Genomic DNA, 20,091 nt, shown 5'->3' with positions numbered 1-20,091 from the left:
AATGGCACCAGTGTTGTTTTTTAGCATGGCTCTGCGTTTCTGTCGCGGAAAAGCTGTGTCTAAGAAATGACGTCAGCACGCGGAGGCGGCGTCTAAGTACTCCGACGTAATCACGGCGCCGACGACTGACGCGGAGCCGCAGACGACGCCTACCGACGCGCAAGGGTACTGCTACGCAAACATTTCCGGATCCAGTCTGACGCCTGGGGATATTCTAAGGTAAGGAATCTATCACTATGTCTCCCACAGATATATCATTACTCAAGTAGTAACTTGTGCTATGCTTCACTTTCAGAAACGATCTTTGAAGTGTGTGGATAAATAAGAAAACAAACGGAATTCATTAGAACAATTCAAAAAAATGCTTTTCCATTTAGATCTCAACGGACCCTCACTGGTACAAACATTAACAGCATATCTGTATCCAACTTGTTCTAATAATCAGAGAGTATCAAGTCATTACATACATAGTATGAATGTTCGACTTTAAATCTTTCCTTTTAAAAGATTTTCATATGTTTAATCTATGATTAGCAGTCTCTTACAATTTTATAGTACTACAAACTTCAGTAACAGACACCTCGGTAGCAACCTATTCACACGTAATCTGCATTCTGACATGTCCGTTGAATTTTCTTAAAACGCATAGGTATCATAACAGTATATTTAACAGGGAAAACGTCTTGCTTCTTTCTGGTTAAACCCACCACTTATAGGCCTGTGGCGCTTAACTAATCAATAAAAAATAAAAGCTGAGAATGATAGACCGCCTCCATCGTCGTAATTCCATTGTTGGTATACCTGCCATCAGCCTGTTTATCACTCTATCCTGGACATCTTCCAGGTGCAGACTAAGAAGTGTTCTTGAGCTTTTTGGTGCATAGTATGTCCAATGTAAAACTAAGTAATGATTTTTCAGAGAATCATGGGGATGTTTATATTTATAAAAACAAAAAAACTGTATTGTCGAACTTTGGTAGCCATGTAAGGTGTGCTATCAAAAATGTGACAGTTATATGGTTAAGTGGCTTTGTGTAGACCCAGGACAAGGTGATTGTATGACAATATGCCCAGAAGAGAGTGAAGGAGTTGATGATGCAAGAGACCTGGATAGATAGACTATCGGACAGAGCTGGAAGAACATGCTTCACAGCAAGAGCAAAGGCTACAATATTCTTGGAGTTTGACTGACAACAACTGAATATTTCAAAGGTCATAGAAGTGGGACCCAGAAAGCAAATGAAAATCTTACTGTTCAATAAAAATCTTGCACTATAGCAAGGATTATTTAGAGCTTAGTACTACAGTCTCAGGCTGATTTAAAGATATATTATTTATTATAGGAATACAGCTTTGGAGAGCGACTTGGGCCCAAAGATCATAGCATTGCAAAACGCTCAGCGAAAGAGAAAGATGGAACATGATGGGTCCTTATTTCAAGCAGTCGGAATTGTAAGTATTTGTATATGAATGCTGGCAGACAGTACAGGAATATATGTAAGCAATTTAATTTGGATAAGATTTAGAATTACACTACAGAGATACATTTGTTAAAGTGAGTGGCTTTTACAGTCTGTTGTCAAACCCTCCATCCCCTTTCAAAGTATGATTTCTCTGGTGTATGAAAGTGATTCACATGTGTGTCAGTTACTGGTGAAGAGGGAGCGTTCTTACCCAGCAGTGTTAGCCCACTGCACAGTGAGTGCCTTATAGATATCTCCAGACTCTGATAGTACCCTAGCGTTCCAGAACAGTTTGCAAACTAGGCCACTCTCTGTACAAAACCCATGCCTTGATGGACATCAGATGTAAAAGCAGTTCAGCTTACTACGGGGGTCAAAGGTGAGTTGTGAGGTGTGTGTGTGTGTGTATATATATATATATATATATATATATATATATAGTCCTTTGTTTATGTTTACAATGACATTCACAATAAGTAGCCCATTGGTTGCTCGTGTTTTTCACGTGATCAAGCCAGTGTTATGGCGAAACACGTTGTGGAACAAACAGCACTTCCTGGATTTGGCGACTAAGTCCTTTTTGTGTCCTGAGAGCGTGTATTACTGACATTGTGTGTAAGAAATCATATATATATATAAAAAAACTACTGGCAGACAACACTTCTCTCCGTGAGGTGTTCACCATAAAGTCGCATTTTTAACACATTTCCAGACTCATTATTTTACTTGATTTGTACATCTGTTCGCAAATGCATATTACTGAATAACAGTTGATGATCACTGTGGGACACTCAAAACGATGCAACTGAAAAACTACAACTGAGTTCTAAACTTTGCAGCTGAAGTAAGAGACGTTACCGCTGGGGTCTTATGCTGAGTTGTCACTGGTCTAGAATCTTAAGGACTGTCCCACTGGTGAAGGATGAATCTAGCAAATTGTATCCAATGCCAGCACTGTGAGCTTCAGATTTTTTTTTTCAAAACTGGTTTTATTGAATCGCAGAGATAAACATCCACAGCACTCCGAACCCCGGAGGGACTGTGACGACAATCATGAGTCATGGTATGCGATACATTTAATGAAACAGTGCCCGTCCATTTCCCCCCCCCCCCCCCACCCCAACCACCCGGCCACCCCCCCCCCCCGGTCCTGCAACACCCCGTCTCCCAACACTGCCATGAATAGCATACAATCCAACATAAAAAGAATCCAGCCTCAATATGACCCCTGCATCTGCTCCTCCTCGCTCCGTGGCGGCGGCGGGGGCTCGAGCCACAATCCCCTGTAGTCCGCCCACCTCTTCCATATCTTAGTGTTTTGTGGGACAGCCCCTGGCCTCGAACACCGGCCTCTCCAGTCCCATGCAGAAGTCCAGGCCTTTTTTCCACCCGACCACCCTAGGAGCCCCAGGTTCCTTCCAGGCCTGAGCCACATCCCGTTTGGCCAGCGTGAGTCCCAATAATAACAAGTGCCGCTTGTACACATTCCCACCTACCCCTTTAAGCACATGGAGCAGGCCTAATTTCGCCGTGCGAGGGAGCTCCCACCCCAGCACCTCTGACAAACAATCCCACACACCCTTCCAGAACTGCGCCAGGCCACCACATTCCCACACTGTAACAGGGTAGCCATCTCATGACCGCATCGCTAGCACTCCGGGGACTCAATCAACCCTGCCTTCCACAACCTCTCTGGTGTAGTATGTACGGTGCAAGTACTTGAATTGTATGAGCCGTAGACGGATTGCTATTGATGCACCCCTGGGGGACTCCAGAGCCTCCCGCCAGTCCTCCTCCTCCAGTTCTCCCACGTCTCGCTCCCATCGCTCTCTTAGAGGCTGTAGGTCCGATGAGCAGTGTGTCACTAATGTTTGGTATATTTTGGAAATTTTACGCTCCTCCAAGTCCCCCATAAAGACTTTCGCTTCTATCGGGCTGAATTCGGGCAGCGTGGTCAAGCCCTCCAGCGCAGGAGCCAAAGCATGTCTAAACTGTAGGTAGCGAAAAAACTGGGTGCGGGGCATATCAAATTCTGCACTAAGATCCTGAAAGAACTTAGGCGTGGTGCCTCTAAGGACCTGGCCCAGGTTGGAAATTCCTATCAAGTCCCAACTCTTGAATCCTGAAAGGGACATCAGAGCCGGCAGTTGCCCGTTACGCCAGAGCGGGGTCTCCCCAGTCAACTTACCCCACCATCCAATGCGGCGCAGCGCCAGCCGCCAGATCCGGAACACCACTTGCGTTGCACTAGGCAGCCTCTTTCGCAGCTGGGGTGAGTATAAGACCGTGTGAAGGGGATCAGGCTCCATCAGGAAGCGCTCCAGGGCATACGCCGGGTCCCCCCGTCACAGTACCACCAGTCATTCAGGACCACCAGATGCGAAGCCTGGTAATACGACAGAATATCCGAAGTCGCTAACCCTCCCCCGCAATATGTGGATAGAAAGCAGGTTCGCAGCGCTACCCTAGCCGCGCCACCGGCCCACAAAAAGCGACCAAGAGCCGAGTTGACCAGCCGGAACCACTGCGGCGGAATCGGGAACGGATGGTTCTGTAGTTGGTATAACATTCTGGGAAGGGCCACCATCTTGAAGATGGCTGACCTGCCATAAATATTAAGAGGCATGCGGGACCAGCATTTCATTTCTTGTTGCACTTTGTCCCACACAGGGACCATGTTGCGCTCCCAAGCTATGGTCGGCACAGTCGTCAGGAACACTCCCAAATATTTGAGGCCCCCGACGGCTCGCTGCAAAGTCGAGGCCCACGACCCAACTTCAAAGTGGCTACCCAAAGTCCACAAAGTGGATTTCTGCGGTTTCAAGCAGAGCCCGTAGACATCGCCAAAGATTCTCATGATGTCCAGGACCCACGGCCCAGAGCGATTCACGTTGGTAAGGAAGAACAGGACATCATCAGCATAAAGCGAGATTCTGTCCGACGGTCCCGCCTGCCACTCAAACCCTGTCAGCTGTGCATCAAACCGGACCCACGCCGCCAGCGGCTCCATTGCCAGAGCAAACAAATAAGGCGAGAGGGGGCACCCTTGTTGGGTGCCACGTCCTACCGGGAAGGCGGCCGACACATCCCCCGCCACCCTCACGGAGGCCGTCAGACCGGTATAGAGAAGCTTAACATAAGACAGAAAGTGGGTCCCCAAGTTAAGGCGCGGAAGGAGGGCAAATAAGTAGTTCCAGCTCAGGGAATCGAAGGCTCTGTCGATATCGGCTAGCAGCAGCGCCGCTTGGCTCCCGGTCTTACTCATCGCTTCCACAGCCACATGGGCTCGCCTAATATTGTGTCTCGTCGCCCTGCGGGGCATGAATCCGGCCTGATCCGGATGGACCAACTCTGATATATAGGGAAGAAGACGAATCGCGAGTGCTTTAGCAAGTATCTTGGCCTCTATGTTTAGGAGCGAGATTGGCCGATAGGACTCGTGGCGCTCCGGGGGTCGGCCGGGTTTACAGAAGACAACAATCTCTGCATGCCTCCAGTCTGCCGGCAGTAGGCCCTCCTCCCGCGCCGCCTCCAGGGCGGCTTTGTAGTGCGGGCCCAACTGTAGATGGTAGCGTTTAAAGAACTCACTCGGAAAACCATTGGGCCCGGGAGCCTTACCAGTATTAAGTTCCCCCAATGCCGTGCCCAATTCATCTGCCGAAAGCGGGGCCTCAAGGAGTTCTCGCACTTCATCAGAGAGCGCACGGGCGGGAGATCAGCTATAAATTTATCTAAGTCAAGGGCCGAGAGAAGGTCCCTCGGGGCACACTGCGCTGCAAAGTAGCCAGCGAAACTGTCCGCAAGCAACTTGGGAGCCGTAATGGAGGCCCCGATATCATCTCGAAGACCCGGCAAGTCCTGTGCCTGAAACACCCTCTGGCAGAGCCTATGAAGCATGGTGCTGGACTTGTCGCCCCATTGATAAATCCTACTCCTGGTCACCAGCCAGATCTGGCGGGCCTCGTCTAGCTGAAGAGAGGCGTACGTCTGTTGCGCCAGCAACAGTTGCCCCACGTCTTCCAAGCGGTTTGCCACCCCACATCGAGTTTCCAACCGCTCCACCTCCGCCGCCGCCCGCACCAATTCCTCCCGTCGTTTGCGCCGTGCTGCCGCACACCAGGTTATGTCCACCCCGCGCAGCGTGGGCTTCATAGCCTCCCAAACAGCCCGTGGATCAGAGACCGAGCCCAGATTGTCTTCCCAGTACTGGGCAATAGCCACTTCCAAATGTTGTTGATACTCCTCTCGCTGCAAATGTCAGGCGGAGAGTCTCCACCGGAACGGGCACCTCGCCCTGCCGAGGGCGACCTCAACAACTACAGGGGAGTGATCTGACAGTCCCCGCGGCCGAATAGCCGCTGAGACTACTCTGGAGATGACCGCCGCAGGAACAAATACGTAATCTAGTCGCGAAAAGGAGCGGTGGACCGCTGAGACGTAAGAGTATTCACTCTTGTGCGGATGGAGATAACGCCATGAGTCTATCCAGTTCAAACTATTTACCATGTCGTACAATTTAGTGGGGGTATCAACAGCGGGATCTCCCCTAAGTCTGATGCGATCAAGCCGACACTGCATGACATCGTTCCAGTCCCCCCCAATCACCGCAAGACCCTCGGGTATCTCCGCCCATATTGTGACGAGTTCTTCGATAAGGTCCCACTGCAGCGGGGGTGGAGCATAGACGCTCCCCAGGACCACGGAGTCGGAGCCCACCATCCCGTGTACAAAGACATACCTGCCCTGGGGGTCTATCCAGTGCTTGGTGTGTGAAAAAGCCAGCCTACGATGTATCAGCAAAGCCACCCCCCTGGAACCCCTCCCAAAGCCCGCATGGTAAACCTGATCATAACCATATCTCTGTAGGCCCAGTGCTTTGTTACCCATGAGGTGTGTTTCTTGCAGCATCATGACATCGACATTCTCTTTCTTCTCCTGTCGCAACACCGCTCCCCGCTTAATCTTGTCAAGCACACCTCTCACATTCCAGCTCATCACTCTCATGAGGGCACCTAGTTGCGCCTGCCCCGGTTTTCAGTCCCCATCTAAGCCCCGGTGAATTCGTACAGCAGGCAAGAGGCACAGCAAATGTGAACACCACAGCAGCATTTTTCGAGACAATCGTGAGCAGGACCCCTCCACCCCCCCTCCTCCCTCAGTCCCCGACCCCCCTACCCCAACTGTAGTCAACATCCAACAACTCCCCCCCACACACACCTCAATGAACAATGAAGTACCTGTCGCGGTGAAGCTCCGCTCCCGCCCCCAACGTGAGACAGACAGCCGACCCCACCAATGGACCTCCATCACACCCCAGAACCCCTTAACAACTAAACCTACAGAGGGGCCAAGTCCGCCCTCCGTAAGCAGTCCCCCCCCACCCGAGTCCCAAAACTGTAAAGTTACTTGTACAAGGATGTCTTTAGCTTCGATCCGCTGCACACAAGTCAACTCCCCATTAAGCGCAACAGAGCCCTCGCCTGGCGTTGTGGAAGCTAAGACGCTGGATCCTGAGAGCCTGGAGCCCCAGTAGTCGCCGCTGCCAAGTCCCCTGCGGATGAGTTGTTCTTTGTGCGGGACCTCCAATTACTTCCGCTACGCGACCTCCGCGGAGTCCGAGGGGGCCCCGCCGCGGAGGAGTCCGAATCCCGACCCGGGGGGGGGGTGTGCAATCGAATGCGGACTGTCTCGTCAGTCCAGGCGAAGACCTCCTCCGGGGTATTGAAGAACAGAGTCCTGGATTGGAACACCACCCGCAGGCGGGCCGGATAGAGCAGGGCGTATTGGATGTGCAGACCTCGCAGCTTCGCTTTAGCTTCAGTGAAGGATTGGCGCTGCTTCTGCACTAGCTTGGTGTAGTCTGGAAAAATTAGGATCTTATGGTTGTCATAGAGCTGAGGGTCCTTCAGACGAGCTTGGCGCAGAATCATGTTGCGGTCGTGATAGTTCAGGAGTTTGGCTATCACTGGCCTAGGGCGTTCTCCTACCGGTGGCTTGTGTGTCAGCGCCCGTTCGACGATGAAGCAGCGCGAAAGTGATTCTGGCGGCATCCAGCTTTCTATCCACGTGGTCAGGAAGGCCTCCATGTCACCCTTCTCGCAATCTTCTGGAAAACCCACAAAACGTAGGTTATTCCGCCAGGCGCGCCCTTCCGCACCCTCCGCCCTCAGAGTAAGGCCCCTCTGGATGCCCTCCATGTTAGCCACCTTCTTCTTGAGGGTCGCGACATCGTCCTCCACCCCAGTGATCCTCGTTTAGGCCTCCGATGTGCGGGCCACTGCGTTGCGCAGGTCCTGGCGCAACAGCGTTACGTCCGCCCCGACCGCTCCAATTTTGGCATCCAACATGTCCCTGGACTGCGTTATCGCCGCCATGAGGGCAGCATTGTCCGGGACCGGCGCAGGGGGACCCCCAGCCGCTCCGGCCCCCCCGGCGGGCCTGTAAATTTGTCTATGGTGCCCTGTTTGGAGGAGTGGCCGCTGTTTCCTCCCCTCGTCATGGCGACCAGGAAATGCGAAGATGAGGCCCAAACTGTTAGCTACAGGGCTGACAAGATGCAAGCTGCCCCTCCTGGGCCGAGACTCACCACTGCCTTGGGCACCACACCTCTGTGCCACGACCACGCTGTCACCAGGTGCGTCTCTCTCCAGCCTCCAGCCGGTGGGCCCACGCCAGAATCAGTGCCACGTGTGCTGCTCCGCAAGGCGTCTCTGGCCCGCAGTCCCACCCCACCAAGGCCAGCTATAGCCCCCACTGGACCAGTGCACCGCAGGGCAGTATTTCTCCAGGTCCCCGTCTCCCCCACCGTGTAGCGGGATCCGTCCCGTGGCCCAGCAGCAAGTCTGCGGTGAAGGGGGTTGCGGGGGTCGCCGAGGTGGGCGGGGCGCATCAGGTCGCCGGGGGGGGTTCAAAAGTACCGTGCACCACTGGAGGGAAAACGCCAAGTGTCTCACCCCCCCCCCCGCCCCCCCCACTCGAGCAGCACCCTGCCACAGGAGAAGGTACACGGAGGGGGGGAAGCCAAATGGCGCCACCAGGGGACGACGGAGGGGGGCTCTGCGGCAGCCCGCCCAGCCGCCAATTTGGCCCGAAAGCCTGGTGTTTGCGTGGGACCTCCAGCTGATCGTCCATAGCCCCCCCCCCCCCCGATGCGCGACCCAGGTACCTCCTCCGCCGCTGCCTCTGCGACTGATGTGACCAGGTCCGGCTCCTTCCTCCGCGGCTCGCCGGCCGCGTCTGACTTCCGGTCCGCTTGTTTGTGGACGATAGCCCCGGCCTCACTCGTGGTCGCAGGCCCCTCCGCGTCGGGGCCCGGGACACCGCACAGCAAGCCCCCGCAGCCCTCAATCGGTCACCGCTGCTCCGCCGCCGTGTCCTGTAGGCGAACCTGTCAGTTCGGGCTGATTTCGGGCGGGGGAACCAGAGGATAACTGCAGGATAAGAGCTTGGCGGGACGGAGCTCTCTCAGGCTGCGTCCGCCATGGTCGCCACCTCGGCCACGCCCCCCAGCTTCAGATTTTTTTAATTACAAAAAAACATCTCAAAAGAGCTCAGCAGGTTCAAGATGGAGCCCCCTGCATTTCTGTGAATTTAAAGGGTTTCATTGACTTGTCTACTGGTTGCTGTGTGCATCCACAAATATTAGTTTATTTTTTAGGTCGAGCCTAGCACAGTGTGCATGCGTTGCTGTATGAAGAGGCCTCTTGGAATCACTCCAGACTTTCCCGTAACTTTTCTGCATGGTTTTCAACTTCCACACATTCTATTGACCTTTACGTGTGGCTTTCAAAAATGAAAGCACGCAATTGGCCAAAGGCGGGTGCATGTCCCACCTTTTCTCTAAATGTTCACTCCTACGGCCTCCAGCTTCAGGAGCGAGCAGCAGTGAGCAGCCTGCCAGCGGCATCATGTTACAAATTAAACATAGCACGGTCGCTTTCACTTTCGTGGCCGAGCGTGCTTGTCTGCCACACTTGTCTGTGGTTCTTTTTCATGGTCACTCCTTTATTTGTTTCTCTCACTTTTTAATTTGTCGCCCTATCTTCCATTGGTTTATTTGATTGCAAGCACAGTATTTAATTAAGTCAACATCTAAAAAGGCAGAGCACACCTGTAAGGCAGGCATAGTCATGTCAGCTTAGCAGACCGCTGCACTTCCGGAGCAATACCGGTGTGTATACCATGGACACGATGCTTCCAATTTCAGATCATTACCGGTGTGTATACCATGCCACACTACGCTTCCACTTCCGGAGCATTACCCGTGTGTATACCATGGCACACTACACTTCCACTTCTGGAGCATTACCGGTGTGTATACAATGGCCATTCCGCTTCCATTTCTGGAACATTACCGATGTGTTTACCATGGCACACTACATTTCAGTTTTTGGAGCATTACCGATGTGTTTACCATGGCACATTACGTTTCCACTTCCGGAGCATTACCTTTGTGTTTACCTTGGCATACCACGCTTCCACTACCAAAGCATTACCAGTGTGTATACCGTAGACACTATGCTTCAAATTCCGGAGCATTACCAGTGTATACCATGTACACTAGACTTTTAATTCTGGAGTACTACCGGTGTGTATACCATGCCACACTACGCTTCCACTTCCGGAGCATTACCGGTGTATACCATGGCACACTAGGCTTTTACTTCCGTGGTATTACCGTTGTGTTTACCATGGCACCCTAGGCTTTTACTGCCAGAGCATTACCCATATGTATACCATGGACACGACACTTCCACTTCCTGAACATTACCACTGTGTATACCATGGCACACTAGGCTTTTACTATTGGAGCGTTACCCGTGTGTATACCATAGCACACAACGCTTCCACTTCTGGAGCATTACCGGTGTGTATACCATGGCACACTACGTTTCTACTTTTGGAGCATTACCGATGTGTATACCATGGACACTACTCTTCCACTTCTTGAGCATTGCCGGTGTGTATACCATGGCACACTAGGCATTTACTTCCAGAGCATTACCCGTGTGTTTACCATAGACACTATGCTTCCAATTCCGGAGCATTACTGGTGTATACCATGGTTCACTAGGCTTATATTTCCGGAGTATTACTGATGTGTATAGCATGGCACACTAGGCTTTTACTGCCGGAGCATTACCCATGTGTATACCATGGACACAACGCTTCAGTTTCCGGAGCATTACCGGTGTGTATATCGTGGCACAATACGTTTCCACTTCCAGAGCATAACAGGTGGGTATATCATGGACACGAACCTTCCATTTCCAGAGCATTACCACTGTGTATACCATGGTACACTAGGCTTTTACTTCTGAAGCATTACCCAGGTGTATACCATAGCACACTACGCTTCCACTTCCGGAGCATCACCTGTGTGTATACCATGGCACACTACGCTTCTACTTTTGGAGTATTACAGGTGGGTTTACCATAGCACACTACGCTTCTACTTCCGGAGCATCACCTGTGTGTATACCATGGCACACTACGCCTCTACTTTTGGAGTATTACAGGTGGGTTTACCATGGCACACTACGCTTCCAGTTCCAGAGCATTACCGGTGTATGCCATGGTACACTAAGCTTTTACTTCCGGAGTATTACTGGTGTGTATAACATGGCACACTATGCTTCCACTTCCGGAGCATTACCTGTGTGTATACCATAGCAAACTACTCTTCCACTTCCAGAGCATTCCCCTGTGTATACCAAGGACACTATGCTTCCAATTCCGGAACATTACCGGTGTGCATACCAAGGCACACTAGGCTTTTACTTTTGGAGCATTACCGGTGTGTATACCATGGCACACTACGCTTCCGCTTCTGGAGCATTACCGGTGTCTATACCATGGCACTCTACGCTTCCACTTCACTTCCGGAGCATTACCGTTGTGTATGGCACACTATGCTTCCACTTCCAGGGCATTACCAGTGTGTATACCATGGCCGACGAGGTATGTGGAAGTTGGTAAAAAGCAGCAATCCGTACACTCCATGGGGCTGTTCATGTAATTAATCAAACAGGAGCGCAATCCACTGTCTCCGGTCTCCCCAGCAGCCTTAAGCAGCATCTTACACTTTCACCGTCAAAGTGAAAGATGCTGCTTAACGTTGCTGTAGGGAGTGGAGTCTGACAGTTTGACCACATACATATTCCACTCTAGTCTATTGCAGCAGTCTGCTATGAACTGCTTTTCTCTGTGGCCAGTATTGAAAAGACTAATTGCTTAGTAACAGCTGAGTTATTGAATATGCATGTGATTGCACTTCTGCAGGACAGCCTGATTTAAAAAAAAAACACATTCCGAAGTGATTAGGTTCATACTGTGTGAGTGGGTAATAATCGGGGCCACCGGAATTATATGACAGGGGCGGGCAAAATATGCAGCAGGTTTGAGTACATTATGTGGTAAGAAAAGGCAAATTACGAGGGACAATGCCGCACATTTTGTGACAATATTACGTAATTATTTTGCCATTTTGTAAACCTGCCAACACTGTCTGAGCTTTGGATTCACCTCATTAGTAAGTGTAACGCCAAAATATAGCAAAAAGCATCCGACAGGTGATCACTCAGACTTTGTAAAGGGCTTTCAGCAGCGCTGCTAGGAAATGCATGGGTTCTCGTATTTCCACTTCCACAGGGGCACATACTTGAGTCTGTGTTCAACTAGGATAGGCCCACATGATGTGACATTACATTAAACAAATCTGTGCCTGGGCCACGGGCCACGGGGTAAACAACGAGGAGGAAAGATTGCAGGCTTTCTCCCCTAGTCTGTTTCCTGTTGTGAATAGATTCCATTTTGTGTGGGGCGTCTGCTTTTGGTGAATACCATTCCTATGGTCGAGTGCCTTCTCTGGGTTCTTAGGTCTTCGCGGTCTGGCAAGGGAGCAGGCTTATGTGTGGCCCTGTGAGACATTTTAAGTCATGACTATGGCCACTGCAAATTATTCTAAAGGAAAACATCACAAAGTTAGTGAAACATATCTGTACGGAGCTTAAATAATCGTAGCACAATAAAAATAACTCAGCTCTTCAATAAAAATGCATTAACTGGAATCATGTTATTTGTACTGGAGTATTAATGTTCTTTCCAAATTAGTTGAGATTTAAAAAAAAAACAATTTATGAATTTCAATTTTTTGTTGTATAATGTTATAGCCTGCTTGCAGAGCGAACACATTCATATGAGTTACCATGCTACAAAATCCCTACAGATATATTTGCAGTGCACAACACAAATGCTCAAATAATAATACAGCATTTTGAGGGGCCCTGAGATGAAAAGTACCTGTAGGGTGCACTACTGCCTTTTAATGTTTATTCCTTGCTATCTTGTGTCCGGCCTGACAAATCACAGTAATTTCTTTTTTTCTCCGTAGATTTAATTTCTAAAGGTATATCATTAAATAAAGAAAAATGTGAGGTACTCAGCATTGTAATCTCCAAGTATATTATGATATATATATATATATATATATATATATACACACATACATCCCACTAACACACATCATATCACAACTCACCACTACATTCCACACCATGCCAGTGCCCTTAAGTCACTACACTTAGCACAACTTGCAAACAAACTTTACAGTACTAAAACCAGCAGCTACATTTCACTACAACATACCTTAAAAACATTGCCAATATCTCTGGCTAAACACTAAAAGGTCTCAAAGGCGAGACCTATTGGCTATGCCAATGCTTGTTTACAGTTCATCTGTAATTCCCTGTACCTTCCTACCTAACCCACCCAACCCTCTCCCTCGGCTTATGGTATACTCTCCCATCCTGCGACTATGCGTGGATCCCTCAAACTGCATGCTGCCACACGCAACAAATCTGTTTGTTTCACTCTGCATATTCTAAACCTACAAAGTCAAACATACGAACCCTCAGTAACCAAGACCTATCCTTTCCCAGTCTGGATGCTCCAAGCTACAGATCCCTTGTATACCTTAATGGCAGCAGCAACAAAACTTTCTAGTTATTGCCAGCCTAAAAGAATTCTCCAATCCACAAAACAGCAGATGTTTCGCGAAAAATGCTCCCTCATCCTATCAGACATTAATATTTTTTCTATTTTTCTGTATGGTTATGATTTTTGCTGCAGCCCAGAGCTAAGATTCCTACGCAACATATAACTGGATAGGTTACTTTTCCATCATCACTAATAATTTTTGCACCCCTTCTCTGATCTGTACATAATTTAAAATCGAGATCCTAAAGAGACTTGCCAATATGGTGAACTTTGTGCAGATTTGTCAAACTGTGGCAAAATTAATTCCTTATGGGAGTCCGATCACTGGTTCTTTGATGTTTACAATTATAATTAGACTGTCTTTCCCTGGAATCTTTTTTTAACTCTTCTAGTGAAATACAAGTGAACTGCACCCTACGCCGGTCCTTGGGTGTTAAAAATGGTGTTGTCCAATCTGATGGAAGCTCTATTAAAACCCATACACAAGACCACCTGTTCAAACCTATACACAAGTCAGAAATTCAGCATATTTCATGGAAGACCCTTTCCTACTTCCTGTAATATCAGTAAGGTGAGTGAGATTGAAACTGTATGCACCAACGAGCCCTCTACAGTATTCACCAAATGGAAGTTTAATATTTAAATTCTCTAAGCATTCATCTGTTTTACTTGCCTCTTCAGTTTGGGAATGGGCTTCCTTATTTAGTGAAAATAAAAATAGCTACTTGTACTCCTTGATCTCCACCATGGGCATGATTTAAGTTGGGCGTTTTGACCATGTGTTGAATCCTGTGCAAGTAATTCTACTTGGCTATATACAAAACAAATAGCAGTCTTCTGTATACACTTTTACTTTGTGAAATTTTTTTCAATACAATACCAAAAACTTAGTAGTCTTAGACTGTCTGCTTGCTTGCTGCACAGTTTCTCGCTTCAGGGGTTTTCCCTCCACTCATGTTTGCTCCTCCTGGAGCATATTCTTGTAGGAAGCTGGCTCTGTATATACTATACCAAATTAAGGTATAGTGTGCACAGAGTCCAGTGAATCCCGCAGGCTTACAGAGGCTCAAGTAGATAATACTAAAAGCTCGAGTTGTGGTAGTGTGGTTGAGCAGTTAGGCTTATCAGAGGGCAATGTTAAGCAATTATTGTACACCCTAAGGCAAGAAATGATTGCACATGCTCAGACTGAATCCAAACCAATTGTTTTGTATAAAAAGGTTCGAGGCATGTGGGTTGCTGAATTCATATCTGTGCATAGATCGCCGCCTAGTGTTGGGTCCGGATGATTGCACATTGTTGTCCTGGAAGAGTCTTCGAAGTATCACGAGATAGGTGGTTCCTCCCTTGGACTACAGTGCGCATGGGCATCCTCTCCATCCTCAGATTGTTTTTTTCCGCAATTGGGTTCGGATGTAATTTCTTAACTCTGAGTTCGGAATCGATTAAAAACTTTCTAAAAGGCCAAAAGGCCTTCGGGGTCGTCGGTATTGTTATTCGATCGGTGCCGACAACTTTATTCCTGTTGTTTTCTACTCAGGACGTCGAATCGGGCCGCGTGGCCTTTTCGACACCTAGGGACCGATCGTCGATGGAACGAAGTCCATTCAAAAGATGCCCCAACTGTAACTTGAAATACCCACACATAGATAAACAGCCTGTGTGTAACAAGTGTTTATCTCCAGAACACAATGAAGCCGACTGCTTAGCTTGTGCACAATTTCGATCAAAGAAGACACTTCGGATTCGAAGAGCAGCGAGGCAGACGATGCAGAAGCCAGCGCCTGACCCGGAAAATTTCTTTGAAGACGACGAAGAGGTTGTCGAAGGTGAAGACTCAGATCAGATCAGCATTTAGAGCAGGGGTCAGAGCATGACTCCAACTACTACGTCGACGAAGAAGACATCGTCGAGGTAGGAGACGACGATCCAGGCATCGGAGCTGTCGAGGACGACTCCGGCGAGGACACTGGGCCAACCGTGAGTACGGAGCCCAGTACATTTACTGATACGCTTCCAGAGGCTCAGGTCGAGGCATCGCCGGAAGGCCTTAGCCAAGATCATAACATCGATTCTATAGCCCCGCAATTCAGCCCGGCTAAGAATATAATACAAGAGCCATTGGTGCAGCATTACGATAGCTTGGTGAAATCGTAACCGGAAGTAATGGAACCAAAACATAAACCGAAACTGATAGACTTTACAGTCTTCGGACCGAGAGGTGTGGATCCATCGGAGCCGACCAAAAACAAAATGGTCGCCGACCCGGCTGGGTCGCATATGAGGGTTGTTGAGCCGAGAGACGGTACACCCATGGCCACGCCTAAGCTAAAGGCCGTCGAACTGACGAGATCGATGTCGACACCAAGCAACACAAACAAAGGACTACAGCAGAAGACGGTTGTCGAACCGAAACAGAAAGTCGACAAACCAAGGCCGGTGCACACAAAGACACTCGAGCCGAAGGCAAGGATCGAACCGAAGGGATCGGTCGAGCTGAGGCAGCAAAACATCGCTCCGAAGCAGCAAGCTCCGAAGACGACACAAGGCCAAAAAGTGGTTATCGAACAAACGAGAACAGTCTGGTCGATAACAATTACGGCTCCGAAGAAGTTCATAAAGACTAAAAAGACTGTTGATACTCAGAAGTCCCTCAGACCTATAAAATTTGGTCTTCCCACGCATGAAGCCAAGAGCGGTCGAACCAACAACCGAAATCGAACCGACACAAACAAAAAAGGCGATAACGGGAAAAAGAGCTAAAGCACCTGAAGAGCAAGAGCCCTCAACAGATGAACAGTCAAAACGGTATGTTGACCCCGATACTGGCAGAGTTACCCTATATAAGAGGAAAATCAGACCAGACACTTACGCTGAGACCTATAAGATACCACTCAAAAAGAAAAGACACTTCTACATCTCCAACTCTCTTTGAGCCTATCAGACCACATGTGCAAGAGACTTATACATATTCTCCCACACGCACAGATGAGGATGTGGAATAGGAGGATAATGAACTGTACAATTATCCGGTGGACAATGACCAGGACAACCAGAATCAACAATAGTCTGACCCTGTAGATCCTGCATACTCTCAGCCCATTCCAGACAATACTGTATACCCTGTTAAGACTTCGCCTACAGAGGACACAGCTGCTTTCAAGGCATTGATAGAAAGAGCAGCATACAATCACCACGTGGAAATGCATGCAGACCCCATTGAGGAAGACTTCCTCTTTGACACTTTCAACACTTCTGAAAGATCAGTCGAAACATTGCCAATGTTAAAAGGGGTGCTTAAACACGCAGGGGACATATTTAAGGAAACAACCAGGGCACGGGTCATTAACCCCAGTAAAGAGAGGAAATATAGGCCAGCACCAGTGGACCCTACATACATTAAGCAACAGCTGCCTTTAGACTCTTTGGTAGTATCCAATGCACGTAAACGTGCTAATTCTCAGACTACTGGCGAGGCTCCACCTCCAGACAAGGAGTCTAAAATTCTGGAGGCTTCAGGCAACAGGGTAGCTGCTCAAGCAGCTAACATATGGAGAATTTAAAACACACAAGCCCTGTTAGCCAGGTATGACAGGGCACACTATGACACACTAGAGCAAATTCTCCAGCATCTACCGGACCTTTATAAGGAACAGGTAGAGTTCCTAATACAAGAGGGAAAGCTAATATCTAACTCCTCCATCAAATGTGCGCTAGATGCGGCAGACACAGCAGCCAGGGCTATCAATACTAGTGTCATGCTCAGAAAGACATGCGTGGCTCCGCATCTCTGGGTTTAAAAATGAGGTTCAGAGCACTTTACTCAATCAACCTGTAAACCCTGATTATTTATTTGGGCCTAATGTGGACACAATATTAGACAAAATGAAGAAGGATACCGAGACAGCCAAGTCTATGGGAGCCTTGCAGTCACAACAATACAGAGGCGGCTCCTTTCGTCGCTCCGGCAACAGAGGAGCTGCAAGAGGAGGCTCAACACAGCAAACCTCATACAACAAAGGGAACACGCAAAACACCTACAACAAAAACAGTAGAGTTGGATACCGTGGCAATAACAACAAGGGTAGAGAACGAGGGAATAACACCACCAGATCCTCTACCAATACCAAACAGTGACTTCTTGTCACTACCCCCAGACCATGTAACACCGGTTGGGGGAAGGTTACAGCAGTTCCTGCCAGTCTGGGAAAACATAACTACAGACAGGTGGGTGAGGCAAATTATCCAGCATGGCTATTGCCTAGAATTAACCTCCACACCACTAGGCCTGGGCGTCCAAATCGGCTACGCCCACGGAGTAGGCGTAGTGTTGCCTCCTACGCATTTTGCGTAGACAGCGTAGCCGGCAACACTACGCCCACTCCATGTGCGTAGCCGAGTTGGCCGCCACCCGCCTCCCTCCCGCCCTCCCCTACATACATTATTTAAGCAAAATACCCTTAATAAAACAAGTTTAAAGCAGTTACCGTGTCCGGGGCTCCCTCTTGGAATAGCGTCCCTTCATAGATACCAATGCGCATGCGCGGCCACCCGCGCATTTCTCGGGAGAAATGCGCATGCGCGGCCGACCGCGGATGCGCATTGGTATCCATGACGACGCGATTCTTAGAGGGAGCCCCGGACGAGCCCTGGACACGGTAAGTGCTTTAAACTTGCTTTATTAAGGGTATTTTGCTTAAATAATGTATGTAGAGGAGAGCGGGAGGGAGGTGCGTAGTGGGGCTACGCAGAGTGCGGGAGTGGGCGTAGCTTCTCGCCCACTCCACATAGCTCCACGGAGCCCCACTACGCCCGGGCCTACACACCACCCAACATACCTCCAAGACACCATCCTATGTCCGCAGAACACCTACACTTATTGCAGCAAGAAGTCATCAGCATGCTACAAAAAAGGGCCATAGAACTAGTACCCTTAGAACACCAGGGTACAGGGGTGTACTCACTGTACTTCCTAATGCCCAAGAAGGACGGGTCTCTCAGACCAATTTTGGACCTCAGGCCCCTAAACCAATACATCTTATCAGAGCATTTCCACATGCTCACTCTACAGCAGGTATTACCACTGTTGCGTCAAGGAGACTTCCTTGCAACACTAGACCTCAAAGACGCATATTTCCATATACTGATACACCCAGCACACAGGAAATATCTCAGGTTTACAATACAAAACCAGCAATACCAATTCAAAGTCCTTCCTTTTGGGGGTGACAACAGCCCCAAGAGTATTCACCTAGTGACAGTAGCTGCACATCTGAGAAGACAGCATATTCATGTCTATCCATATCTGGACGACTGGCAAATACAAGCACAGTCAGCCCAGCAATGTGCCAGCCATATGCCACGCACTATTCACCTCCTGCACAGTTTAGGTTTCTCGCTGAACTACCCAAAGTCCCATCTTCAGCCTGCCCACGTACAACAGTACCTGGGAGCGACTATAGACACTCTGGCAGCAAAAGAACAGCCAAATTCTGCCAGAATAAACAGCATTCAGACGCTGATCCAAAGGTTCAGGCCACAACACTCGCTCCCAGCCCGAGTGTTTATGCAACTAATAGGCATGATGGCCTCATGCATTTTCATAGTCCCTCACGCGAGACTACACATGCGTCCGCTGCAGGAGTGCCTAGCACGTCAGTGGAACCAGGCTCAAGGACAATTAAACGACCTAGTTTGATGACCAGTCGTGTATACAACTCTCTGCATTGGTGGAATTCACAAAACCTTTGCAAGGGACGACTGTTCCAAGAGCCTGTACCACAAATAGTGTTGACGACGGACGCATCGCTGATAGGGTGGGGAGCCCATGTCCTCCACCACACAGTGCAGGGCTTATGGACCACGCAGCAAAAGAAAATGCACATCAACCTACTGGAGCTGATGGCAATTTTTATGGCAATAAAAGCATTCAAAGTACATCTGTGCAACAAGACCGTGTTGATCCGGACAGACAACATGACTGCAATGTACTACATACAGAAACAGGGAGGAGCACACTCTCCACAGCTGTCACATCTAGCTCAGAGCGTGTGGAAGTGGGCCATTCAGAGAAACATTTTTCTCATGGCGGAACACCTCCCAGGCAAGGACAATCAAATAGCGGATCTGCTCAGCAGACACAGCCAACAGGTGCACGAGTGGGAGATTCATCCCACAGGGCTACAACCATACTTCCAACAGTGGGGACAACCAGAGATAGACCTGTTCGCCACAAAACAAAACACAAAATGCCAGTACTTCGCTGCAAGGTTCCCACACCCGCAGTCTCAGGGCAATGCGATATGGATGAACTGGTCAGGCAAATTTGCCTACGCTTTTCCACCAGCACCGTTGATACCGCTAGTGGCACGCAAACTGCGCCATCATTCCATGACGCTAATCCTGGTTGCTCCAACATGAGCGAGGCAACCGTGGTACACCACGTTCCTAGAACTTTCCGTGGTGCCTCATCAAAGACTACGACTAACACCCAGTCTCTTAACGCAGAGCCATGGAGACATTCAGCACCCAGATCCGCAGCAGCTGAACCTTGCAATCTGGCTCCTGAAGTCCTAGAGTTTGGCTACCTAAACTTACCTCCTGACTGCATGAACATTATCAAAGAGGCAAG

The 20,091-nt window shown here is 49.1% G+C and overlaps 1 protein-coding gene across 2 annotated transcripts in view; it reads left to right on the top strand.

Moving 5' to 3' along the window:
* Positions 1 to 20,091, top strand: part of HIF1A (hypoxia inducible factor 1 subunit alpha) — a 191,271-nt gene that overhangs the window by 146,839 nt on the left and 24,341 nt on the right. For both annotated transcript variants that reach the window (XM_086937946.1, XM_086937945.1), the window contains exon 13: positions 1,344 to 1,452. In XM_086937946.1, coding sequence (XP_086794072.1) covers positions 1,344 to 1,452 — 109 coding nt within the window. The remainder of the gene's footprint in view (positions 1 to 1,343; positions 1,453 to 20,091) is intronic.

Source organism: Lissotriton vulgaris, chromosome 9, assembly GCF_964263255.1.
Source record: "Lissotriton vulgaris chromosome 9, aLisVul1.2, whole genome shotgun sequence".
Lineage (NCBI taxonomy): Eukaryota > Metazoa > Chordata > Amphibia > Caudata > Salamandridae > Lissotriton > Lissotriton vulgaris.
The sequence above is the reverse complement of the archived record's forward strand: the minus strand, read 5'-3'. Positions and strand labels throughout refer to the sequence as shown.